The sequence below is a fragment of the Capra hircus genome, chromosome 9, assembly GCF_001704415.2.
Source record: "Capra hircus breed San Clemente chromosome 9, ASM170441v1, whole genome shotgun sequence".
NCBI classification, from domain to species: Eukaryota; Metazoa; Chordata; class Mammalia; order Artiodactyla; family Bovidae; genus Capra; species Capra hircus.
The window spans coordinates 52,695,557-52,721,666 of NC_030816.1; the positions used below are offsets into that span (position 1 = coordinate 52,695,557).

The 26,110-nt window shown below is 38.7% G+C and overlaps 1 protein-coding gene across 2 annotated transcripts in view; it reads right to left on the reverse strand.

Annotated features, from left to right (window-relative positions):
* The window catches only part of LOC102184907 (cytochrome b5 reductase 4), a 116,546-nt gene that overhangs the window by 43,423 nt on the left and 47,013 nt on the right, over window positions 1-26,110 (reverse strand). Inside the window, exons 5-8 of one of the 2 annotated variants that reach the window (XM_005684721.3) lie at window positions 12,482-12,511; window positions 9,558-9,618; window positions 5,377-5,434; window positions 3,461-3,554 (exon numbers count right to left, since the gene is read on the reverse strand). In XM_005684721.3, coding sequence (XP_005684778.1) covers window positions 3,461-3,554; window positions 5,377-5,434; window positions 9,558-9,618; window positions 12,482-12,511 — 243 coding nt within the window. The remainder of the gene's footprint in view (window positions 1-3,460; window positions 3,555-5,376; window positions 5,435-9,557; window positions 9,619-12,481; window positions 12,512-26,110) is intronic. The other variant, XM_005684722.3, reaches the window with a different exon arrangement.

Consider the following 26,110-nt stretch of genomic DNA (forward strand, 5'->3'; position numbering starts at 1 on the left):
GAGCAGGGCAGGGAGAGAGGCAGCACATGAAACACACAAGCTCCAGGGTGTGCACATGTGCATGTGGGGATAGGCCAGGTCTGGGTCTGGATAAATTTTTCTTTTCTTATTTTTCTCTAAGTTGGATAGTCATTTAGAAGAACTGTATGAAAAAGATCTTCATGACCAAGATAATCATGATGGTGTGATCACTCACCTAGAGCCAGAAATCCTGGAATGTGAAGTCAAGTGGGCCTTAGGAAGCATCACTATGAACAAAGCTAGAGGAGGTGATTCAATTCCAGTTGAGCTATTTCAAACCCTGAAAGATGATGCTGTGAAAGTGCTGCACTCAATATGCCAGCAAATTTGGAAAACTCAGCAGTGGCCACAGGACTAGAAAAGGTCAGTTTTCATTCCAATCCCAAAGAAAGGCAATGCTAAAGAATGCTCAAACTACTGCACAGTTGCACTCATCTCACATGCTAGTAAAGTAATGCTCAAAATTCTCCAAGCCAGGCTTCAGCAATATGTGAACTGTGAACTTCCAGATGTTCAAGCTGGTTTTCGAAAAGGCAGAGGAATCAGAGATCAAATTGCCAACATCCACTGGATCACCAAAAAAGCAACAGTTCCAGAAAAACATCTATTTCTGCTTTACTGACTCTGCCAAAGCCTCTGACTGTGTGGATCACAATAAACTGTGGAAAATTCTCAAAGAGATGGGAATACCAGACCACCTGACCTGCCTCCTGAAAAACCTGTATGCAGGTCAGGGAGAAACAGTTAGAACTGGACATGGAACAACAGACTGGTTCCAAATAGGAAAAGGAGTACGTCAAGGCTGTATATTGTCACCCTGCTTATTTAACTTATATGCAGAGTACATCATGAGAAATGCTGGGCTGGAAGAAACACAAGCTGGAATCAAGATTGCCAGGAGAAATAATAACCTCCGATATGCAGATGACACCACCCTTATGGCAGAAAGTGAAGAGGAACTAAAATGCCCTTTGATGAAAGTGAAAGAGCAGAGTGGAAAAGTTGGCCTAAAGCTCAACATTCAGAAAACGAAGATCATGGCATCTGGTCCCACCACTTCATAGGAAATAGATGGGGAAACAGTGTCAGACTTTCTTTTTGGGGGCTCCAAAATCACTGCAGATGGTGATTGCAGCCATGAAATTAAAAGATGCTTACTCCTTGGAAGGAAAGTTATGACCAACCTAGACAGCATATTAAAAAGCAGAGACATTATTTTGTCAACAAAGGTCTGTCTAGTAGTCAAGGCTATGGTTTTTCCAGTAGTCATGAATGGATGTGAGAGCTGGACTATAAACAGAGCTGAGCACCAAAGAATTGGTGCTTTTGAACTGTGGTGTTAGAGAAGACTCTTGAGAGTCCGTTGGACTATGAGGAGATTTAACCAGTCCATCCTAAAAGAGATGAGTCCTGGGTGTTCATTGGAAGGACTGATGTTGAAGCTGCTCCAATACTTTGGCCACCTGATGTGAAGAGCTGACTCATTTGAAAAGACCCTGATGCTGGGAAAGATTGAGGGCAGGAGGAGAAGGGGACTACACAGAGGGAGAGATGGTTGGATGGCATCACCGACTCAACAGACATGAGTTTGGGTAAACTCCGGGAGTTGGTGATGGACAGGAAGGCCTGGTGTACTGCGATTCATGGGGTCGCAAAGAGTCAGACACGACTGAGCGACTGAACTGAACTGAACTGTGTGTCACACACTTTGCAGATGCTGTGGGTACCACAGTTAGTGAAAGGGACAAATCTGTGCCCTTCCAGAACTTACATCCCGGAAGGGGGAGATGAAGTATTTTTACAAACATCTATTCTAAAGTTCTCTATGTTAATATGGTTCTGTGAAACTTACAATTTTGATTCTGATTTAATATTAGCAACCAGGAGTTTCACATTTTTGACTGTGGAGCTTTTGTTTTTTCATACATGTGCTAGCTACAGTTAGCTATGGTGTGAACAAAACTAGCCATAAAATATTTGAAACATAATAAATGCTGACACAGAAGTCTTTGTTAAAAAAAAAAAAAAAACCATGACAGAGCTAATGAATAATATATACTTTTTTAGACATCTGAGTTTTTTATTAAAGCTCTCCCTAAGAGGCAATATATATTAGATCATATGCAGGTAAAAAATAAGATAGGATGTATTTCCAGAAGAAAAGTTTAAGATTTGAGGTTGATTAATCTAATGAATGGGGGAAAATAAGAAACAAAAAACATTTATCAACTTCAATCAAATTTAGGAATAAATGTCCTTCATTAAGAAAGCCATGAGCAGAATCCCAAGTCAGCTGAGATCTGGAGATTTTCAGTTTGTTTTACAAAAGTAAACAGAACATTCTTTACATAAGAATGCAGGCTTAAGATACAGTTTTCTTCTTGTTGTTTTGGTTTGTTTCCTTTTTACTTTTTAACTGGAATATTACCTTCTTTGAAGGAGAAAAGAATGAAATCCTAGAGTCATTACAGGTGAGAAATGGATTAGGAATCTGCTATTAATACCTTTGATTCCAGCTTTCAGTCCTGAGTTCTTTTTCCTGATATATCTGCAACCTCTCAAAACAGATAGAAGTGAATTATATGGTTGGTCTCTGGCTGTGAAGGGACAGGCACTGGAGAGTACAGTACAACCTTGTGGCCTAGGCTACTGTGACGTAGCCTCCGATTTCCCATGACAGAGCTGGCAAGATATAGGCCAATGGAACAGCGCCTGATGACTCCACTCAGCAGGAGCACATAAGAGGCAGGCCTCTGGAGATGTGTTTGCAGGTATTAAGTAATAGGATCTTACAAAGCTGGGCCAGCAAGTATTTCATATGACTGATTTTGATCACATCTAATCTAACTGTTTAAACTTGGGAAAAGTGAGGCCATACTGCCATTTGCTAGCCCTTTCACTAGTATAAAGAAATAATGGAAAAAAAAAAACACACAAAAAAACAAAAACTGATCAAAAAATGATAAAACAGGCTTCTCTGGTGGCTCAGTGATGAAGACCTGCAAATGCAGGAGACATAGGTTCGATCCTAGCCCAGAAGGTCCCACAGGCCATGAGGCAGCTGGGCCCGTGTGCCACAGCTATTGAGCCTGTGCTCTAGAGCCCGGGAGCCGTAAATACAGAGCCCATGTGCCACAACTACTAAAGCCCACATGCCCTGGAATCCATGCTCCACAACAAGAGAAGACACCACAAGAAGAAGCCTATGCACTGCAACTAGAGAGCAGACCCTACTCGCCACAACTAAGATAAAGTCCACATAGGAACAAAGACCCAGCACAGCTAAAACTAAACAAGTAAATAAATAAATCTTTAAAGTGACAAACCAAAATGACAGTAGCAGATAAAATATTATAGTTTATTAAGACTCTACAACCAGTTACGACTATACTTTAAGTAAATAAAAGTTGTTTCCATGAATATAAAATAAGTTACTTACCAACATGAACAAGGTATGAATAATCCTTGATAACTGTCTCGGCTCTAAAGGAATCATCCCGATGATCAACTATTACTGAATCTAAATTGATATCCTTAAACAGAAATAGAAAAGAGAAAGTAAACTTTTTTCTAAACTCTATCATTATACATTTAAGCTGATCAGTGGAAGTTCACATGGTAATTATTTACAGAATCCACAAGCTAAATCCACATTACTCCTATTTTTCGCTCTCTCATACAACCTTGTTCTTCTCCTTCAAAGCATACATTATAATTTTAACTATGTATCTGTCTATGCTTAATGTCTACCTTACCCATTCTTCTGTAAACTCTAAGCACAAGGGACTGTCTTAACACAACTTCTTAAGCTCAGCTTATCAAAAAAAACAAAAAAAAAACACTAGCAACTTTTCAGATGTCTCTAGTTTCTACATAGCTTTGATGCAGTTATTTTTGTGCCTGTCATTTACACAAGGAACACATCTTTCAACATAGTAAGCTCTTTCTTCCCCTCAGTCATCTACCCTCTGTGTCTCACTGGTATCACCAATGGGAAGAGATAGATCCCAGGCTCCCCAGGCCCTGCCCTCTTGGTTCTAGACTGCTTGGTGAGGAGGGAGTAGGAGGTGGGACATGCAGTGCCTCTGGACATCCTGGCTCTTTCAGGCAGAGGCTGGCCACTCCAGCAGGACCATCAAATCCTACTTCAGGAGGAGAAGGAACTCACTCATTCAGATGCAGTTCTGCCATGGCAGAAGTAGCATGAATTCTCAGGAATCCTTGGCTGCCAGAATTTGTCTCTAAATCTCTATGGTTCCTCAAGTGTGGAGACCCTGCAGGCTGCTGGAGGATGTGCCTGGAGATGGTGGAAGTTGCCTGCTTATTCATCTGATTTCCCAGGTTGGACTGTAAGCTTGGTGAGGTCTCAGTCTCTATGAATCTGGCCCACCTGTAGATTTCTGAATTCTACAGCAGTGTCCAGAATGAAGCAGTGTTTAATAAATAATTAATGAATAAGTTAATTCCCTAATTTTAGTTTCCAGAGGACATCTAAAGCTGGTTAGTAGCTTAAGCGTACTAAGACACAGCAATCCTCTCTCCTGTCTCTTGAATTCCAATTCATGTGCAGGAAATCAGTTCATATGGTGAAGTTAAACTGGGATTCTCACTGCTGTTCAGTTCAGTTCATTTGTTCAATCGTGTATGACTCTTTCCAACCCCATGGACTGCAGCATGCCAGGCTTCCCCATGCCATTATCAACTCCCGGAATTTGCTCAAACTCATGTCCATCGAGTTGGTGATGCCATCCAACCATCTCTTCCTCTGTCGTCCCCTTCTTTTCCTGCCTTCAATCTTTCCCAGCATCAGGGTCTTTCCCAGTAAGTCAGTTCTTCATATTAGCTGGCCAAAATATTGGAGTTTCAGCTTCAGCATCAGTCCTTCCAATGAATATTCGGGACTGATTTTCTTTAGAATTGACTGGTTTGATCTCCTTGCAGTCCAAGGGTACTCACTGCTGTTATCCATGCATAAAAACAAACAAAATCACAGAAGAGCATATAAAATAATGGGTTGGCTGAAAGGTTTCTTCGGGATTTTGTACGATGTTATGGAAAAAAATCAGATTGAACATCTTGGCCAACCCACTACTTCCTGTTTTTTTTTCCTGAGATGCTATGGCATGTTTGTTAAGAGCTTATACTATGGCGCAAGCCTGTCTGGGATCAAAATGTTAGATCTGCCATTTACTGTGTGACTCTGCTAAATTACCTAATCTCTGTTTCCTCACCTGTAAAATAGGGATAATGAAAGGATCTATCTCATAGAATTGCTGTAAATTAAAAAAGATGAGTGCTCAGAAATGTGCCTGCATGTAGCTTTTTATTTTTTTCTGATGTTAAAAACATGTTTACCTTCTGTTTAGTATATATGACGATGGTGACTAAAGAGTCTGTTTGGAACCAGTCATAGCTGTAAAATATTCAAAAAAGAATGAATAATTATATGCATTAACATAAATTAACCATTAAAGATATAATTTTAAAATATATACAATCAAAAAAACATATAATATGATACAATAGATACATGATTTAAAGCATTTATTTTGAAACCTACAATAAGAAATACATTTTTTGAGGGAAAGTTTTTCACTAAATAATCAGTAGTGTGAGATGAAATAACTTGCAATTATTTCTCAATTTAAAATGCCTATACTTCCATGTTTATGCCCCAACCATTAATGCCAAAGCAGCTGAGGTTAACTAATTCTTTGAAGACCTACAAGACCTTTTAGAATTAACACCAAAAACAGATGTCCTTTTCATCATAGGAGACTGGAATGCAAAAGTAGGAAGTCAAGAGATATCTGGAGTAACAGGCAAGTTTGGCCTTGAAGTACAAAATGAAGCAGGGCAAAGGCTAATGGAGTTTTGTCAAGAGAACACACTGGTCATAGCAAACACCCTCTTCCAATGACACAAGAGATGACTCCACACATAGACATCACCAGACCATTAATACTGAAATCAGGTTGATTATAATCTTTGTAGCCAAAGATAGAGAAGCTCTATACAGTCAGCAGAAATAAGACCTGGAGCTGACTGTGGCTCAGATCATGAGCTCTTCACTGTGAAATTCAGGCTTAAATTGAAGAAAGTAGGGGAAAACACTAGGCCATTCAGATATGACCTAAATCAAAACCCTTATGATTTTACAGCGGAAATGACAAAAAGATCTGGTACACAGATTGCCTAGAAAACTATGGACAGAGGTTTGTAACACTGTACAGCAGGTGTTGATCAAAACCACCCCAAAGAAAAAGAAATGCAAGAAGGCAAACTGGTTGTCTAAGGAGGCTTTACAAAGAGCTGATGAAAGAAGAGAAGCCAAAGGCAAAGGAAAAAGGAAAGATATACCCACCTGAATGCAGAGTTCCAGAGAACAGTAAAGAGAGAAAAGAAAGCCTTCTTACATGAACAATGCAAAGAAAAGAGGTAAACAACAGAATGGAAAAGAACAGAAATCTCTTCACGAAAACTGGAGATATCAAGGGAATATTTCATTAAAGAATGGGCACGTTGAAATGACAGAAATGGCAAGGACCTAAGAGAAACAGAAGAGACTAAGAAGAGGTGGTAATAAAACACAGAAGAACTATACAAACAATATTGCATGACTGAAATAACGACAATGGTGTGGTCACTCACGGAGAGCCACACATCCTGGGATGTGAAGTCAAGAGGGCCTTAGGAAGAATTACACCAACAAAGCTAGTAGAGGTGATGGAATTCGAGCTGAGCAATTTCAAATCCTAAAAGATGATGCTGTTAAAGTCAGCTCAATGCATCAGCAAATTTGGAATACTCAGCGGTGGCCACAGGACTGGAAAAGGTCAGTTTTCATTCCAATACCAAAGAAAGGCAATGCCAAAGAATGTTCAAGCAACCATAAAAGTATACTTATTTCACATGTTAGTAAGGTAATGCTCAAGATCCTTCAAGCTAGGCTTCAGCAGTATGTGAACCAAGAAATTCCCAATATACAAGCTGAATTTAGAAAAGGCAGAAGAATCAGAGATCAAAATTGCCAACATCCATTAGAGAAAGCAAGGGAATTCCAGAAAAGCATCTACTTCTCGTCATTGACTATGTTAAAGCCTTTGACTGTGTTGATCACAACAAACCGGAAAATTCTTAAAGAGATGGGAACACTAGACTAACTTACCTGAGAAATCCATATGCAGGTCAAGAAGTCAAGAAGCAATAGTTAGAATTGGACATGGCAAATAGACTGGTTCAAAAATTGGGAAAGGAGTATGTCAAGTCCGTATACTGTCACCCTGCTTATTTAACTTATGTGAATACCATGCAAAATGCCAGGCTGGATGAATCACAAACTGGAATCAAGATTGCTGGCAGTAATATCAATAACCTCAGACATGCAGATGATACTACTCTAATGGCAGAAATCAAAGAGGAACTAAAGAGCCTCTCAATGAGGGTAAAAAAGGAGAGTGAAGAAACCTGGCTTAAAATTCAACATTAACGATATGAAGATTGTGGCATCTGGTCCCACCACTTCATGGCAAATGGAAGGGGAAAAAAACTGGAAGATTTTATTTTCTTGGTCTCCAAAATCACTACAGACAATGACTGCAACCATTAAAAGACATTTGTTCCTTGGAAGGAAAGCTATCATAAACCTATACAGCATATTACAAAGCAGAGACATCACTTTGGTGACAAAGGTCTGTATAGTCAAAGCTATGGTTTTTCCAATAGTCATGTACAGATGTGAGAGCTAGACAATAAAAATGGCTGAACACCAAAGAATTGATGCTTTTGAACTGTGGTGCTGGAAAAGACTTTTGAGAGTCCATTGGACTGCAAGGAGATCAAACAAGTCAATCCTAAAGGAAACCATGAGTATTCAGTAGAAGGACTGATGCTGAAGCTCCAATACTTTGGCCACCTGATGGGAAGAGTCGACTCCTTGGAAAAGACCCTGATGTTGGGAAAGATTGAGGGCATGAGGAGAAGGGCGACAGAGGATAAGATGGATGGATGGCATCATTGACTCAATGACCATGAGTCTGAGCAAACTCCGGGAGATGGTGAAGGACAGGGAAGCCTGGCTTGCTGTACTCCATGGGGCTGCAAGGATTCAGATATAACTTAGTAACTGAACAACAACAATACTTCATGTATACCAGCAAATACATGGACATATACTACAGGTATACCAACTGGGATAAAAACAAACCACCTCCTCGACAAGGCACTTTTTATAAAGGTTACACATCTAAAATGCCTTGTATCAGAGCAATAACACAAGATATTTTATGAAGGAAAATGACAAAATCTACATGCTTATTACCTTGACTCTTTCCTGTCACAAATATATTACCCACGAAATTAATTCACCAAGGATATTTAACAGTCAACAGCAAAAATTTAAGGAAAAGCTACATCATCTGTTTTATAAGACTTCTGATCAAATTGATTTAGTTTTTGTTCTTATTACCTGTATACAGGCCCCCGGTGTGAATCTTACAAGAGATACCCCGAGGCCCTTAACTTAAAATTGTATATGAAATAACAGATATAAAAAGTATAGCAGGATGCTACTGTTACAGACTCACCTTGTGGGGAAAGGTGCTAAGAGAAAAATGACATAACACACATAACCCGAGGGCATGTGAAATATCATTAACAAAATTATACATGGATTGCTTAATTTACTAAGTGCAATACATTTCCAAGAATTTTCATTAAAACACTGATAAAACAAACTAGACATGCAAACTAATGCTGTTGTTGTTCAGTTGCTAAGTTGTGTCTCTTTTGCAACCCCATGGACTGTAGCCTGCCAGGCTCCTCCTCTGTCCATGTGATTTCCCAGGCAAGAATACTGGAGTGAGTTGCCATTTCCTTCTCTAGAGGATCTTCCCGACACAGGGGTTGAACCTGCATCTCCTGCATTAGCGGAAGGATTCTTGACCCCTGAGCCACTAGGGAAGCATATTACAGTTGAATAAATTATGGATACTTGATCAATTTCCATCATATGATGGAATACAGACCAGAAAATGCCTTTGCAGAATATTTCATGACATACAAAATTGATCACAGAATATACTGTAATACCAATACTGTCAGAATAATATGTAAATAGGTACTACATGAATCAAAGTGGATGGAATAAACCAAATATTAAGAGTATATATTTAGGGTTGATGGGACCAACTTTTACCACTTTCTTTTGTATTTCCTCATGTTTCCAAGTTTGCTACCATGAATATATATGTGATAATCAGAAAAAAATAGTTTTAAATAGTTCTTTTTTTAAGTTGGTGTTTAAAATGGGTTGTGGTGTTTAAAATGGGTTATACTTCAGTTATGCTAAAAATTCATATTTAGGAAACAGCTAATTTTTCAACAATGCCTGATAAATGAGGCAGTGCAGTTCTTGTATCAAAAAAGTATGATTAATATAATAAGCAATAAATCTAACTTAGAGCCATTTTTTTTAATGTGCATATTTTGGTGTAGAACTGATTAAGCTTTAAAGAAAGTAAAATTAGAAAGCATACCTTGGAGAACTAGGACTTTCTTTGGCAAGTGTATCTGTCACTTGGCTCTGAGGAAGCATGCCTTCACAAAGAAAAATAAACAAAATAGCTTCAGTTCATCTACGTGGCATTTTTCTTTTTTTTACCCCATCTCTCCAGTAAACTTTTTATTGAAATATTATAAAAGGAGACAAGTCATAAATATACTACTCAATGAATTTTCATCTGTAAAACATACCCTTGTAACCATCACCCTCCTTGTGCCCTTCCATTTACCACCTCTCCCCCAAGATAATCACTATTCTGACTTTTAACATCACAGTTAGTTTTTGCCTGCATTTGGCCTTTGTGAAAAAGTGGAATCATAAAACATGCTTTCTTTTGGTCTGGGTTTTGGGGACAGTTCCATAGACGTTACACTTAATGTCAAATTAGCATGATTAATAGTAAGCAATGAGTCAGGTCTGGAGCTTTCTGAGATGTTATCCATGCTGCTGAATGCATTAGTCGTTTGTTCTGTTTTACTACTGACTATTATTATACTCTCTGAATATACCATATACTAGAATCTATTCATTCTACTGTTGACGGATATTTTGGCAGTTTTTGGTGATTATCTATAGTGCTGTTATTAATATTCTTGGTACATGTACACACTCATTCTTAAAGAACATCCATCTACATATCTGGTAGGTATACAGGACATGAGTATGTGTAGCTTTAGTAAACACTGCTAAACAGTTTTCCAAAAAGGTCATACCAACTTACAGTTTTTACCATAACGGTATGGATGCCTGGTTGCTCCACTACCTTGCTGACACGTGGTATTCTGTCTTTTTCATTTTAGACTTTCTTGCGGGTGTGTCTCAACATCACATTTTAAATGGCCACCAAGGCTCTGGTTTTTGAATTGTTTTTGAAAACTCTGAGACCATGGAAGAGCTTCAGAGATTCTGTAAACAGTAACTATTTTTCTTCTACAATAGGAGTGTACTCTTTGTGCAGGAAAAAAAAAATTAGGCTTTGGCGAGTCTTAGAATTCTCAATTAGGAGTCATGGTAATTATAAAGTCAGTGTTGGGAGGCACCTAGGAGAGATGGTAGTTTAGAGATTTTCAAGACTCTTCTTATCCAGAGTATCTTCTGTTAAAACACGAGCGAATTGATGGACTTATGTCAATTTAAAGAGACTGGGTCTCTAGAGGAATGCTGGCTTCAGTGTTTTAAATGACGTTTAAATAATGACACAGAAGGCAGGCAGATGACGTCTGTAAATACGCTGACTTAACCATAAACACTTATATAAGCCAAATATTTGAGGCATACATATTCATATAAAAGAGGTAACTGTGCTGGCCAGACCACTGGACAATGTAATATCACATTTTTAAGGCCACTGTTAACTGACATGTTAAGTGCCATGCACCCAAAGGAAAGCAATGTGGCGGGAAAGGAAGTAGCCAATCAGTAATTAGCCTTTAAGGAAAGGCTGTTTGCCTAGTATCATGGAAGAATAAAGTATCAGCTGAAACCCAAGAACAGTCCTTCCTTTAATGTGGTGACCCTGTCAGACAAACAACTTCAGGTGGCACATCACAAACTGCATATATTAGTCTATAGAAGACTATCTCCTCTACTTGAAAAAGAAGAGGAAATTCATCTGGCAATCTAGCTTGCTAGTTGAATTTCTACAACTTTCCTGTCCAAAATAGGAAGGAAAAAATGCATTTTAAAACATATATTAGCATTACAGTTCGGTCAGAGTAGCCCCATGCAGTTTCGAAAGTCTCACACCAAAATTTTTGAGGGGGTTAGGGGTCAGTCATGATTAGGGGTCAGTCATGATTCCAAATCATAGCGAATGGCTGAGGAGAGCTGCCGAGCCCAGAGAAGAGGGGATTAATAGGCTACTCAGTATCTGCAATAGACACTGAAGGAGAGCCCTGTGCCTGAGGGAGAGGTGCCCTCAGCCTGGCATCGGAGGGGGGAACTCCGAGTCAATCCAAGTATAGTGAAGTCCCCTACATAAGAACCTTGAAGTCTCGAACTTTCGAAGATGCAAACGTGCATTCACATGTCAAATCACGTAAGTCAGTTCATGTGTATAGTGTACACTGTCACATGCGTGCATCCTCTACAAGTGGTTGTGCTTTTGTGTACTGCACTGTACAGCTCTGTATAGAGTGCATGTGTGCTAAGTTGCTTCAGTTGTGTCCAACTCTCTGAGACCCCGTGGAGTTTAGCTTTCCAGCCTCCTCTGTCCATGAGATTCTCCAGGCAAGAATACTGGAGTGAGTTGCCATGCCCTCCTCCAAGGGATCTTCCCCACCAAGGGACTGAACCTGTATCTCCTTTGCCTTCTGCACTGGCAGCTGGGTTCTTTACCACTAGTGCCACCTGGGAAGCCGGGTACAGAGTATACTAGTACAGTATCTTTATTTCAAGCCCAGGATACTTGGAAGCAAGTGCAAAAGCAGCAGTGATGCAGCTGGTATTGTTGTACTTTTCAAAGTACTATAAGACTAAAAATGTTTTCTTTTTTGTTTTTTTAAATTTATTAGTTGTGTGAAAAGTATTATAAACCTGTTATACACTACTATATAGCCTATTGTGTTAGTTGAGTACCTAGGCTAACTTTGTTGAACTTATGAACAAATTGGACTTATGAAGACACTCTTGGAACAGAACTCGTTCGTATATAGGGGACTTGCTGTCTTCAAGCTGAGGACAGATGAACACAAGTTCAGAGATGCCACAGAAAGGGCTATAGAAAGAGTCATAGCTTCAATGAGGGATCTACAGAGTCCTGTCAAATCCTCTAAGCTTAGCAAGTAAACACATCTTTTGCATAAAAATATCTAAATATCCCAAATAATTCTGTAAGACATTTTGTATACAATCATGTGAATATGATTCAGGTTTTTACTATAAATGTATACGACTTACCATTTAAGACTTTCTTTTCCTCATGATAGTCTGTACAGCAGTTTAGGAAAATAAAAAAGTTAGTTAAGAAAAGTGTAACATCAGAGAAGATCAGTTTCTATTATTGACATAAGGATAACAGCCCTCTTCTACAAGGGCTTTCTTCAAGAAAAGCCCTGAGGGGAGAAATAAGGCTGATAAACAGATGGCCTATCTTTTAAGTAAGTCATTTCATCTCTGAAGACTGCGAAGTCATTTCTGCAGATGTTTGTCTCAGAATTCACTAGGCTTTCCCGTCCTTTTCTGGATTCCCCCCCACCCCAATATCTTGGTGAATTTCTTTAGAACGCACATAAAGACCTAAGTTTTCTCCAGGTTGTCATTATCTAAATTAGTCAAAACTATCCAAAATTTATTAGATTACACTTTATATCAGAAACATATTTATTAACCCAAAGAAAGACACCTTACTACCTTTCTCTCTTAACTAGGTGAGCACTTAAAATGATTATTCAAATTTAAATGGCCAAGTGCTGAAATATGTTAAGATTTTCACTTGTATATCAATATAATCAATCATTAGGGTTACAAGCCAGAAAAAGTTTAATGGGTGTTTTCTTTCAGGATGGCAACCAGCTCACAAATCTATATTATACCTTGATCACCACAAGTTTTATAACCATATGTCAAAATAAAACCCTCAGCAAGTTGCCAGAGTTCTCTTAAAGAGAAAAAAAAAAAAAAGAATGCCAAGCTAACACAAAATATTCAAGTAAACTGAATTGATAGACATTACTTAACATGACATCACCTTGTTTTGTAGGAAAAGAAACCAAAATATGTACATCCAAGCTTTCAAATTTTTTTATATTTTAATTTTCAATCAACCAGAGACCTCATAATATTAGTACCACTTGTCACTCACGTCATAAAATAACTATGATTAAGGAGGTCAAATAACCATTCTTTTATTTTCCCCATTTTACTGAAATAAGTTCAGAGCTGAAAGGGATCTTAACAACACACACCAAATTATCATCCATTTTCCTCAGTGAAGGTTGAAAATAGAGGTCAGGACTTGAATGAAACCCACGGCTCTTCAGCAGTAAAGCTGAGGTTAAACTTTATATCCCCTGAACTGAACATCATTTTTCTTAATATGCCATTGAGAGAGTTAATACTTTCTCAAAAGACACAAGGCCTACAAACCATTTAAATTATGTCTCAAAATGAGTTTTGTTTCTCAACCTCTAGATAAAAATCTAGTCATTAGTTTGCAAGGGATCACTGATGGTCTGGCTTGGCAACTGACCTCCATCCAATTTTACCTGTCTTTGCTACTGTACTTGCGATCATTGGTTTTATCTTAGAACAAATAACAAACTCACCATAACAAAAGTAAATTAAGTCTATTTTCAGGGCACAACATATTTGGCAGTTCGATGAATCTCATTGATCATGTAAATTAATTTGCTTTTATCTAAGAGACTCACAGATTTTAAACATTTCTTCCAAGTAATTTGTTTCTAGAGGGAAAAAAAAATCATCTCCTATGATTATTTCCCATGTGATGTGAATTGATTTGAACCTGTCAGATCCTGCTAAATTAACTGCTTTTTTCAGAGCTTTTTTTTTTTCTTTAATATAAGAAGTACCAGCAAGAAGAGAATACCTACTTAAATGATCCATAAAACCTTTAAAGCTCTACAAGTCTTATCTTTGCAATTCTTTTGGAAAACTGAGTCACAGAAATAAAAAGAGACTATTCTTTATTATGAAGCATAGTCACATCTGAGTCATTTTAGGCACGAGATACTTTCCTCTTTAACAAAAAACTTAACATTCTGTCTTGTTAACTAATTCTACTATTTGGTTGGCTCCATGGCCAAGAAAATTTGCATCTTCTTATAACATTGGTTAGAGTGCATTACTCTGCTAAGAGCCTCTGCTTTCTGGAAAGTGAAACTCACTCTGTCATGTCCAACTCTTTGAGTAAACATGGACTGTAGCCTGCCAGGCTCCTCTGACCATGGATTTTTCCAGGCAAGAATACTGGAGTGGGTTGCCATTTCCTCCTCCAGGGGCTCCTCCCAATCCAAAGAGCGAACCAACATCTCTTGTGGCTCTGGGATTGGCAGGCAGATTCTTTACCATTGAGTCACCTGGGAAGCCTCTAGTGTCTCTGAAGTGAAGTCGCTCAGTTGTGTCCGACTGTTTGCGACCCCATGGACACCAGGCTCCTCCATCCACGGGATTTTCTAGGCAAGAGCACTGGAGTGGATTGCCATTTCCTTCTCTAGGGAATCTTCCTGACCCAGGGATTGAACCCAGGTCTCCCACATTGTAGACAGATGCTTTACCATCTGAGCCACCAGTCTGGCAGGGAGAGAAATCAATCCAAGAACCACTGGTGTATACCAAAGGAAAATAGATTATTCTAAAGAGGATAACTTTAATGAGGTGATCGCTACCTTACAAAAAGAAGTATCCAGGATTTCTTTCAAGGGTGAACTTTTCCAATTAAATAACTATTATTAGTTAAGGAAGGTATATATACCTACAAGCTTCAGTATCTGAACTTTTAAACTGAGGTTGTTAGAACAGAATCCCTCTTTCACCTTGAAAGTATTCTCCTGGTCTATGGCTCTAAGTGCTTTATAGTCAGTAGCTGCTTGAGAAAACAAACATGAAAAGTCAAAACATAAAGCATTAATATTAGAAATCATGATAAACCTATGAGAAATTAAGAAGAAACACCCAAGTGGTGCTAGTGGTAAAGAATCTGTCTGCTAATACAGGAGATACAAGAGATCTGGGTTCGATCCCTAGGTTGGGAAGATTCCCTGGAGAAGGAAATGGCAACCCACTCCAATATTCTTGCTTGAACAATTTCAAGGACAGAGGAGCCTGGTGGGATACAGCTTATGTTTTACAAAGAGTCAGACAAGACTGAGCAAGTACAAGTGTGTGTGTGCACACACACACATGCACATTTCTGACATGAGCTATGCCATTAGAAAATGTGACTATTTTACAGAATGACCATCATTACAAATAAATGCTGGAAAGGATGTGGAGAAAAGGGGACCTCCTACACTGTTGGTGGGAGTATAAATTGGTACAGTCACTAGTATGGAAAACAGTACAGGGGTTCCTCAAAAACCTAAAAACAGTATTACCATATGCTGGTGCTATGGTACCATAGCGTATGGTACCTAATGGTACCATATGATGGAGAAGATTCCTGAGAGTCCCTTGGACAGCAAGGAGATCAAACCAGTCCATCTAAAGGAAATCAGCCATGAATATTCATTGAAAGGACTGATGCTGAAGCCGAAGCTCCAAAACTTTGGCCACCTGATACGAAAAGCTGACTCATTAAAAAAGACCCTGATGCTGTGGCAAAGACTGAAGGCAGGAGGAGAAGGTGGTGACACAGAATGAGATGGTTGGATGGCATCACTGACTCAATGGACATAAGCCTGAGCAAACTCCCGGAGAGAGTGAAGGGAAGGGAAGCCTAGCATGCTGCAGTCCATGCTGGGGTCGCAAAGAGTGGGACATGGCTGAGCGAATGAACGATAACCAGCAATCCCATTCCTGAGTGTGTATCTAGAGAAAACTCTAATTAAAAAAGATACAGACAAAGCTAGCAACAAGAGTCACATTAGCCAAGATACAGAAACTCTCTAAATGTTCATCAACAGATGAATGGACAAAAAAGATGTTGTACATACAATGGAACACTATTCAGCCCGAAAAAGAACAAAACAATGCCATGTGTAGCAACATGGATACACTTATCATACTAAGTGAAGTAAGCCAGAAAGAGAAAGACAAATACTACATGATCTCACTTCTATGTGGAGTCTGAAATTTGACACAAATGAACCTATCCACAAAACAGAAACAGACTCACAGAGGTAAAGAACAGACTTATGTTTGCCAAGAGGAAGGGGAAGTAAGGAAGGGATGGAGTGGAAGTTTGAGGTTAGCAGATATAAGCTATTACATATAGGATGGATAAACAACAAGGTCCTACCGTATGGCACAGAGAACCATATTCAATATCCTATGAAAAACCATAATAGAAAAGAATTTCAAAAATAGGTTGTGTTTGTGTATATATATCTATATCTATATAAATATGTAAGTGATTCACTTTTCTGTGCAGAAATTAACGCACTGTAAATCAACTATATTGCAATTAAAGAATAAATATTCTTTAACTGAATATACATTCACATATATACACATATATATAAAGAAAATGTGACTATTTAAAAAAATGATTTCAGCTGGGGTTCTGTCATTTTTTTCCAATAAATAATTATTGAAAATCAGGAAATAAAGGGAATTCCCTGGTTGTCCAGTGGTTAGGACTCAGTGCTTTCACCACCTGGGCTGGGTGCAATCCCTGGTCTGGGAAGTAAGATCCCATAAACCAAGCAGTGAGCCCCCGCCCCGCCACCAAAATTAAAATTTTAAAAGTACATTTAGGTCTGGAACAGTGCTGTCCTGAAGAAATATAATACAAGTCACAAGTATAATTTAAAATGTTTTAAAAACCACATTCAGTTCAGTTCAGTTGCTCAGTTGTGTCTGACTCTTTGCGACCCCATGAATCGCAGCACTCCTGACCTCCCTGTCCATCACCAGCTCCCAGAGTTTGCTCAAACTCATGTCCGCTGAGTCGGTGATGCCATCCAACCATCTCATCCTCTGTCGTTCCCTTCTCCTCCCACCTTCAATCTTTCCCAGCATCAGGGTCTTTTCCAATGAGTCAGTTGTTTGCATCAGGTGGCCAAAGTACTGGAGTCTCAGCGTCAACATCAGTCTTTCCAATGAACACCCAGGACTGATCTTCTTTAGGATAGACTGGTTAGATCTCCTTGCAGTCCAAGGGACTCTCAAGAATCTTTTCCAACACCATAGTTCAAAAGCATCAATTCTTCAGCACTCAGCTTTCTTTACAGTCCAAGTCTCACATCCATACCACATAACCACATTAACAAAGTACAAAAAGAACAGGTCAAATTAACTTTAATAATATATATTTTACTTAATACAACATATTCAGAATATTATCATTTCCACATGACAATGTAATCAATGTAAAGTTATGAGATATTTTATAATTTTTCATCCTAATTCTTAAAATGCAGCGCTTAGGCTTCCAGCACATTTCAATATGGAGAGAATTCCCATGCTCACTAGCCAGCCACATGTGGCCAGTAGCTATAATAGAGACAGCAAAGGATTAAAAAAAGGGCAAAAAGTAAGAACATTTTTCATCTTTGCCAGAGAAGGAAGTGTTTCACATAAATAAATCAGCAGTGACTGAAGCTCACCTTTTCAAGCAAAGTTTCTCCTTTCATTCGTTATTGGTATCTTTCTAAAGCATGAAACAAACTACAATCCTTTTTAAACAAAGGATTATAAAAAGCACATTGAATTTTGGCTTGGTAAGGGCTCACTAGTATTACCTGTTTTATATTCTGACAGTTAGCTCTTCTGTGTTCTTTTCAGACATCACTCCCCCATTAGAAGACAGGTGATAAATGAAAAACTGTCCTCTCAAATCTGCTCAGCTGTGGGGATGCCTATGAAATGCTACTTCTGGATCCTCCCTGCACTGGGGTCTGGCAGTCACCCCACCTAAAACATGGTTTCGGGGATCTCGTATGGGAAGAAGTCCATGTACAAAATTTCTCTTCAGTATATCCATCATCCCTCCCAACCCCTTGTAAATCCTCATGTTAGCAAGTCTCCATCTACTGCCTACTGTCTCTGTTTTCATCTTCTATTCCCATTTCATCTCTGTTTCCATTTCATCTAGAAGTTCTAATTGCAGATTAGAGCATGTGAATACATGCTTGAGTTTGCCACGGAGAGTCACCGTTTACTGCCTGCCCTCTCTTGAACTAGTGTAACTACTAATAGAAGCCTCATGCTTTCTCAAATCCATCCCAGTTTGGACAATGACACTGCTACCCCATCTAACAGTTCTATCCCTAAGTCTCAGGCCAGTAGACTGCAATGATCAACCCTGCCTATAGATAAAAGGCATATGAAATACTCTTAAAAAATATTTCACTTTAATTAATAAATTCTTTAAAATAAAGAATATTCTTTATTTCTGACATATTAAACCCTTCTCTTCAGTTACTCTGGTCCCTTTTACATGATTCACTCCTCTTGTTAGCCTGCAAGTCAAACTGTAACTGGTTAGATCTTAAAGTCTCTACTGTTAAAAAAAAAACAAAACAAAACCTGATCCATTTACTTGCAATCAACACTTTCCTGCAGAATCCCTGTCTTTGCTCCCTAATACCTTGCAAGCTGCCTTATATCACTACCTGTTACTGGCCACACCCCAGCAAAACATTTGTAATCCCCAAAGGCTTTATAGTGAAACAGAGATTCACAACCATGCTCTCACATGCCCTGTCAATAATGATGATAATACTTGATTTTTCCCAGAAACAGAGCCACGGTAAGACACATCAGTACATGCTGATAATTACAAGGGTACAAAAAGGGAACAGAAAACATAAGCAGCCTGAGCATCACAGGAACAGAGGGGCAAAGGTAGCCACTAATAGCAACACCCACTTCTACTGTCCCTGCCAATTGTTGCTTCTAATGCGTCGAGTGGTTAACAAACATTTAATCTTCACAATGACTCTGGGATGTTTCATTCTTAAACCCCATTTTACTGCTGAAGGAAAAAAAAAAAACAAACAAACTCATGTCTGTTAACTGATGCTGAAGATCACAAAAGCATATGAGTGTAATCTGAGGCAGAGATGAGATCCGAAGCCGTGGTTGTCTATATGAAACCTGTGTTCTTTCTACAGATCATGCAACCTCAGGAATCACTCAGGGCTACAGACAGTGTGAAAAAGAGAACATTTAATTTATGAATGCACAGTATTTCAGAGTCCATGTCTCATTCTGGGTGAGAAATACGTTTGTACTTTGCTGAACCAGGTGGTGAGAAGGAGAAGGAATACCCATGACAGTTTAGTTCTTTACCATTAAGATTCAGTCAAATCCTCAGTGTCCTCCACCCTGCTGATTTTAGTTTCATAAATTTGCTTTTGTTAGTCTTTTTTATTTTAAATTAATTTATTTATTTTAATTGGAGGCTAATTATTTTACAATATTATAGTGGTTTTGCCATACATTGACACGAATCAGCCATGGGTGTCCATGTGTTCCCCATCTTGAACTCCTCTCCCACCTCTTTCCCCATCCAACTAATTTTATTTCAACCTTGTTACTAAATAAGTTTATGTTGTCATATTTTCTCTCAGAACATCCAAGGTAATGTTCTATTGGCTTCTGTTTTCTACTGATATTCTAATAAATTAGCGATAACAGCTTGTAAATTACATGAGTAAATTAGCTGTCAATATACCGGTTTCTCAGTGACTCTGTGTCTCTCTGGCTGTTTTTCATATCTTCTCATTGTCTTGGTGTTCTTCAAGCTGACTACAAAAAGAATATGTGTAGATTTCTTTTTATTTATCTTGATCAGGATTTGGCGAATTTGCTATCTCTGACATTTGTGATTTATCAGTTCTGGAAAGTTCTCAGCCATTCAGATGCCTCTTCCTCATTCTCACTACTACTTCCTTCTGGAAATCTGATTATAAGTGTTAGATCTTATTACTGTATTCCCTGTGGCTCTTGAATGTTTTTCTATCATTTTGTTTCTCTGTACCACATCCTGTCCAATTTCTGCTGCTCAATTTTATAGTTCATTGGACTGCTGTATGTCTAATCGCTCACTATTCATGTTATGCACTTTTTTATTTCACCAGCTCGATTTTTCATTTCCAAAGGTTCTATTTTTTTTAATTCTACACAATTACTAGTCTCCTTCTTTACTATGTTATTAATTTATTCTTATCTTCCTAACCACATCAAACAAAATTATTTATTCTGTATACAAATAATAAAGTCCAAGGAGTGAAATTCTGTCTTTATTTCTGCTGACTTGTTTCCTCAGGCATTGTTTAATTTTTCACTGTACACTAATAACTGCTGCTCTATACCTGTGGGAATTTTGAGGGTTTTAGATTGAAAGTTTTTCCACTAAAAAGGTATCTATAAATCTGCCAAGCAGCCTGGGAAACCAGTAATGGGAGACCATTTTACTTCCGGTTTGAGGTTTCTAGGACTACATAGGTGGTATATATTTGAATTCCCAACTCATATATGGGTAAGACTGTGGCTACAAATTCTCAAAGGAAACTTCTCTTTCCTCTCCCCCATCACCTCATAAACAAGGTCAAGGCAGACTATACTGACATCCCCCTTTGTTGTTGGATAGATTTTTCCGTTAAGCATTCTCATTTCACTGATTATACAGACTTCAGGAGCCAAGCCACAGGCAGGGATCTCAGTTCTAATTCCTTCCCTTTACCGACCCAAGATCTGATCTTTCTTTTCCTATGTGACCATTAAAATTCCTGTGTGGCTCTAAGTTCGAGTATCTGATAAGTGTTTTCTGAAAGTGAAGGTATGAGAACTAGCTTATCACTTTGAATTGCTCCTTCTAACTACTTTTTTCCCCTTAACCTGGCAACTTCCCTGTGGAATCTGCTCATTTTAAACAGGGTCTGCTGTATTTGGTGAAACATTTTGAAGGTTCTCTGTCTTTCATTTCCAGGCAGGCAGGAAGGAAATCTTAAGAGTCCTTTCATTTGTTTCATGCCTATGACACAGAAGCCTAAGGAGCTGGGAGACTTTCTGACCACCCTGAAAGGTATTACAGAGAAGCATGTGATCTTTAGTATCAGACTGTGTAAACAAGACATGTAATATTTAGGGTGAAGTGAAGTTAGTCCATTCTGAAGGACATCAGCCCTGGGATTTCTTTGGAAGGCATGATGCGAAAGCTGAAACTCCAGTACTCTGGCCACCTCATGTGAAGAGTTGACTCATTGGAAAAGACTCTGATGTTGGGAGGGATTGGGGGCAGGAGGAGAAGGGGACGACAGAGGATGAGATGTCTGGATGGCATCACTGACTCGATGGACATAAGTCTGAGTGAACTCCGGGAGTTGGTGATGGACAGGGAGGCCTGGTGTGCTGCAATTCATGGGGTCGCAAAGAGTTGGACACGACTGACCGACTCAACTGAACTGAACTGAAAGTTAGTCACTTAGAAATTTTAGTTAAGAACGTGTTCCCTGCTGGCAGTGATCTGGTGAGCTCTGGAGCAATTAAGAAAAGAAAGGTATTTGTTTGCAAAAGTAACCTGGTTTGGAAGAACTGTCGGACACTAAAGTTCAAAGTAATTTGCTTTTGGTGTACTGGCAGACCTGGTTTATTGTGCATTGCTTTATCCACTTTGCAGTTATAGCGTTCCTAAAAAACTGAAGGCTTGTGGCAACCTGGCATAGAGCAGGTCTACTGGGGCCATTTTTCCAAAAGCATTTGCTCATTTCAGGTTTCTGGGTCACATTTTGGTAATTCTGGCAATATTTCAATTTTTTTCATCATTATTATATTTGTTATGGTGATCTGTGATCAGTGATCTGATGTTCAGTTCAGCTCAGTCGTGTCCGACTCTTTGCGACCCCATGAATCGCAGCACGCCAGGCTTCCCTGTCCATCATCATCTCCCGGAGTTCACTCAGACTCATGTCCATCGAGTCCGTGATGCCATCCAGCCATCTCATCCTCGGTTGTCCCCTTCTCCTCCTGCCCCTACCACTGTAATTATTTGGAAGCACCATGAACTGCATACCCACGTAAGACTGCAAATTTAATCCATAAATGTGTATGATTTGACTGTTCCATGGACTGGCCATTTCCCTCTCTCTTCCTCTCCTTGGGAGTGTTTCTATTCTCTGAGACACAACAATTTGATATTAGGCCCATGAACATAACACTACAATGGCCTTGAAGTGTTCAAGTGAAAGGATGAGTTCCATGACTCTCATTTTAAATCAAAAGCTAGAAATGATTAGGCTTAGTGAGGAAGGCATGACGAAAGACAAGACAGGCTGAAAACTAAGTTTTCTATATCAAACAGTTTGGAGATGCACAAGATTCATGCTCTTTTCATGCCTGCTAACACAACATCTAGGCTTCTCTAGTGGCTCAGCGGTAAAGAAAGTGCCTGCCAAGCAAAAGACGCAGGTTTGATCCTTGGGACAGGAAGATCCTTTGAGGAAGGCAACCCCCTCCAGCATTCTTGCCTGGAGAATTCCATTGGCAGAGGAGCCTGGTGGGCTAAAGTCCATGGGGTCACTAAAGAGTCAAGATATGAGTGAGTGACTAAACAACAACAACACAACATCCACTCTGTGGCCTGTGGATCAAAGAGTCATTTTGACTTTCAAGTCTTCTTAGTTAAGAAATATATTTTATAAGGCTATATAGCTGCCATAGATAGTGAGTCTCCTGATGGATCTTGGCAAAGAAAACTGAAAACCTTCTAGAAAGGAGTAACTATTCTAGATGCCACCAAGACAATTCATGATTCATGGGAAGAGGTCAAAATACAAACTTTCAGAGGAGTTCGGAAGAAGTTCATTCTAACCCTCACAGATAACTCTGAGGGGTTCAAGACTATCGTGGAGTGAGTAACTGCAGATGCGGAGGACATAACAGGAGAACTAGAAGTGAAACCTGAAAATGGGACTGAGTTGCTATAATTTCATCATGAAACTTGATAGATGAGGAGTTGATTCTTTTTTTAAATATAAATTTATTTTAATTGGAGGCTAATTACAATATTGTATTGGTTTTGCCATACATCAACATGAATCTGCCACGGGTGTACACGTGTTCCCCATCCTGAACCCCCCTCCCACGTCCCTCCCCATACCATCCCTCTGGGTCATCCCAGTGCATCAGCTCTGACCATCCTGTATCATGCATAGAACTTGGACTGGAGATTTGTTTCACATTTGATATTATATATGTTTCAATGCCATTCACTCAAATCATCCCACCTTCGCCCTCTCCCACAGAGTCCAAAAGACTGTTGTATACATTTGTGTCTCTTTTGCTGTCTCGCATACAGGGTTATCATTACCATCTTTCTAAATTCCATATATATGCATTAGTATACTGTATTGATGTTTTTCTTTTTGGCTTACTTCACTCTGTATAATAGGCTCCAGTTTCAGCCACCTCACTAGAACTGATTCAAATGTATTCTTTTTAATGGCTGAGTAATACTCCATTGTGTGTATGTACCACAGCTTTCTTATCCATTCATCTGCTGACAGACATCTAGGTTGCTTCCATGTCCCGGCTATTATAAACAGTGCTGCAATGAACACTGGGGTACATGTGTCTCTCAATTCAGGTTTCCTCAGTGTGTATGCCCAGTAGTGGGATTGCTGGGTCATATGGTAGTTCTACTCCAGTTTTTTAAGGAATCTCCACACTGTTCTCCAAAGTGGCTGTACTAGCTTGCATTCCCACCAACAGTGCAAGAGCGTTCCCTTTTCTCCACACCCTCTCCAGCATTTATTGCTTGTAGACTTTTGGATAGTAGCCATTCTGACTGGCGTGAAATGGTACCTCATTGTGGTTTTGATTTGAATTTCTCTGATAATGAGTGATGTTGAGCATCTTTTCATGTGTTTGTTAGCCATCTGTATGTCTTCTTTGGAGAAATGTCTGTTCAGTTCTTTGGCCCATTTTTTGATTGGGTCATTTATTTTTTTGGAATTGAGCTGCAGGAGTTGCTTGTATATTTTTGAGATTAACTGCCAGTTGCTTCATTTGCTATTATATTCTCTCATTCTGAAGGCTGTCTTTTCACCTTGTTTATAGTTTTCTTTGTTGTGCAGGAGCTTTTAATTTTAATTAGGTCCCATTTGTTTATTTTTGCTTTCATTTCCAAAATTCTGGGAGGTGGGTCATAGAGGATCCTGCTGTGATTTATATCGGAGAGTGTTTTGCCTATATTTTCCTCTAAGAGTTTTATAGTTTCTGGTTTTACCTTTAGATCTTTAATCCATTTTGAGTTTATTTTTGTGTATGGTGTTAGAAAGTATTCTAGTTTCATTCTTTTACAAGTGGTTGACCAGTTTTCCCAGCATCACTTGTTAAAGATATTGTCTTTTCTCCATTGTATATTCTTGCCTCCTTTGTCAAAGATAAGGTGTCCATATGTGTGTGGATTATCTCTGGGCTTTCTATTTTGTTCCACTGATCTATATTTCTGTCTTTGTGCCGGTACCATACTCTCTTGATGTCTGTGGCTTTGTAATAGAGCCTGAAGTCAGGAAGGTTGATTTGTCTAGTTCCATTCTTCTTTCTCAAGATTGCTTTAGCTATTTGAGGTTTTTTGTATTTCCATACAAATTGTGAAATTATTTGTTCTAGTTTTCTGAAAAATACTGTTGGTAGCTTGATAGGGATTGCAGTGAATCTATAGATTGCTTTGGGTAGTATACTCATTTTCACTATATTGATTCTTCTGATCCATGAACATGGTATATTTCTCCCTCTATTAGTGTGCTCTTTGATTTCTTTCACCAGTGTTTTATAGTTTTCTATATATAGGTCTTTTGTTTCTTTATGTAGATATATTCCTAAGTATTTTATTCTTTTCATTGCAATGGTGAATGGAATTGTTTCCTTAATTTCTCTATTTTCTCATTATTAGTATATAGGAATGCAAGGGATTTCTCTGTGTTGATTTTATATCCTGCAACTTTACTATATCCATTGATTAGCTCTAGTAATTTTCTGGTGGAGTCTTTAGGGTTTTCTATACAGAGGATCATGTCTTCTACAAACAGTGAGAGTTTTACTGCTTCTTTTCCAACTTAGATTCCTTTTATTTCTTTTTCTGCTCTGATTTCTGTGGCTAAACCTTCCAAAACTATGTTGAATAGTAGTGGTCAAAGTGGGCACCACTGTCTTGTTCCTGACTTTAGGGGAAATGCTTTCAGTTTTTCACCACTGAGGATAATGTTTGCTGAAGATAATGTTTGTCATATATAGCTTTTATTATGTTGAGGTATGTTCCTTCTATTCCTGCTTTCCGGAGAGTTTTTATCATAAATGGATGTTGAATTTTGTCAAAGGCTTTCTCTGCATCTATTGAGATAATCATATGGCTTTTGTTTTTCAATGTGTTAATGTGGTGTATTACACTGATTGATTTGTGGATATTGAAGAATCCTTGCATCTCTGGGATAAAGCCCACTTGGTCATGGTGTATGATCTTTTTAATATGTTGTTGGATTCTGATTGTTAGAATTTTGTTAAGGATATTTGCATCTATGTTCATCAGTGATATTGGCCTGTAGTTTTCTTTCTTTGTGGCATCTTTGTCAGGTTTTGGTATTAGGGTGATGGTGGCCTCATAGAAGGAGTTTGGAAGTTTACCTTCCTCTGCAATTTTCTGGAAGAGTTTGAGTAGGATAGGTGTTAGCTCTTCTAGAAATTTTTGGTAGAATTCAGCTGTGAAGCTGTCTGGACCTGGGCTTTTGTTTGCTGGAAGATTTCTGATTACAGTTTCAATTTCCGTGCTTGTGATGGGTCTGTGAAGATTTTCTATTTCTTCCTGGTTCAGTTTTGGAAAGTTGTACTTTCCTAAGAATTTGTCCATTTCTTCCAAGTTGTCAATTTTATTGGTATATAATTGCTGATAGTAGTCTTTTA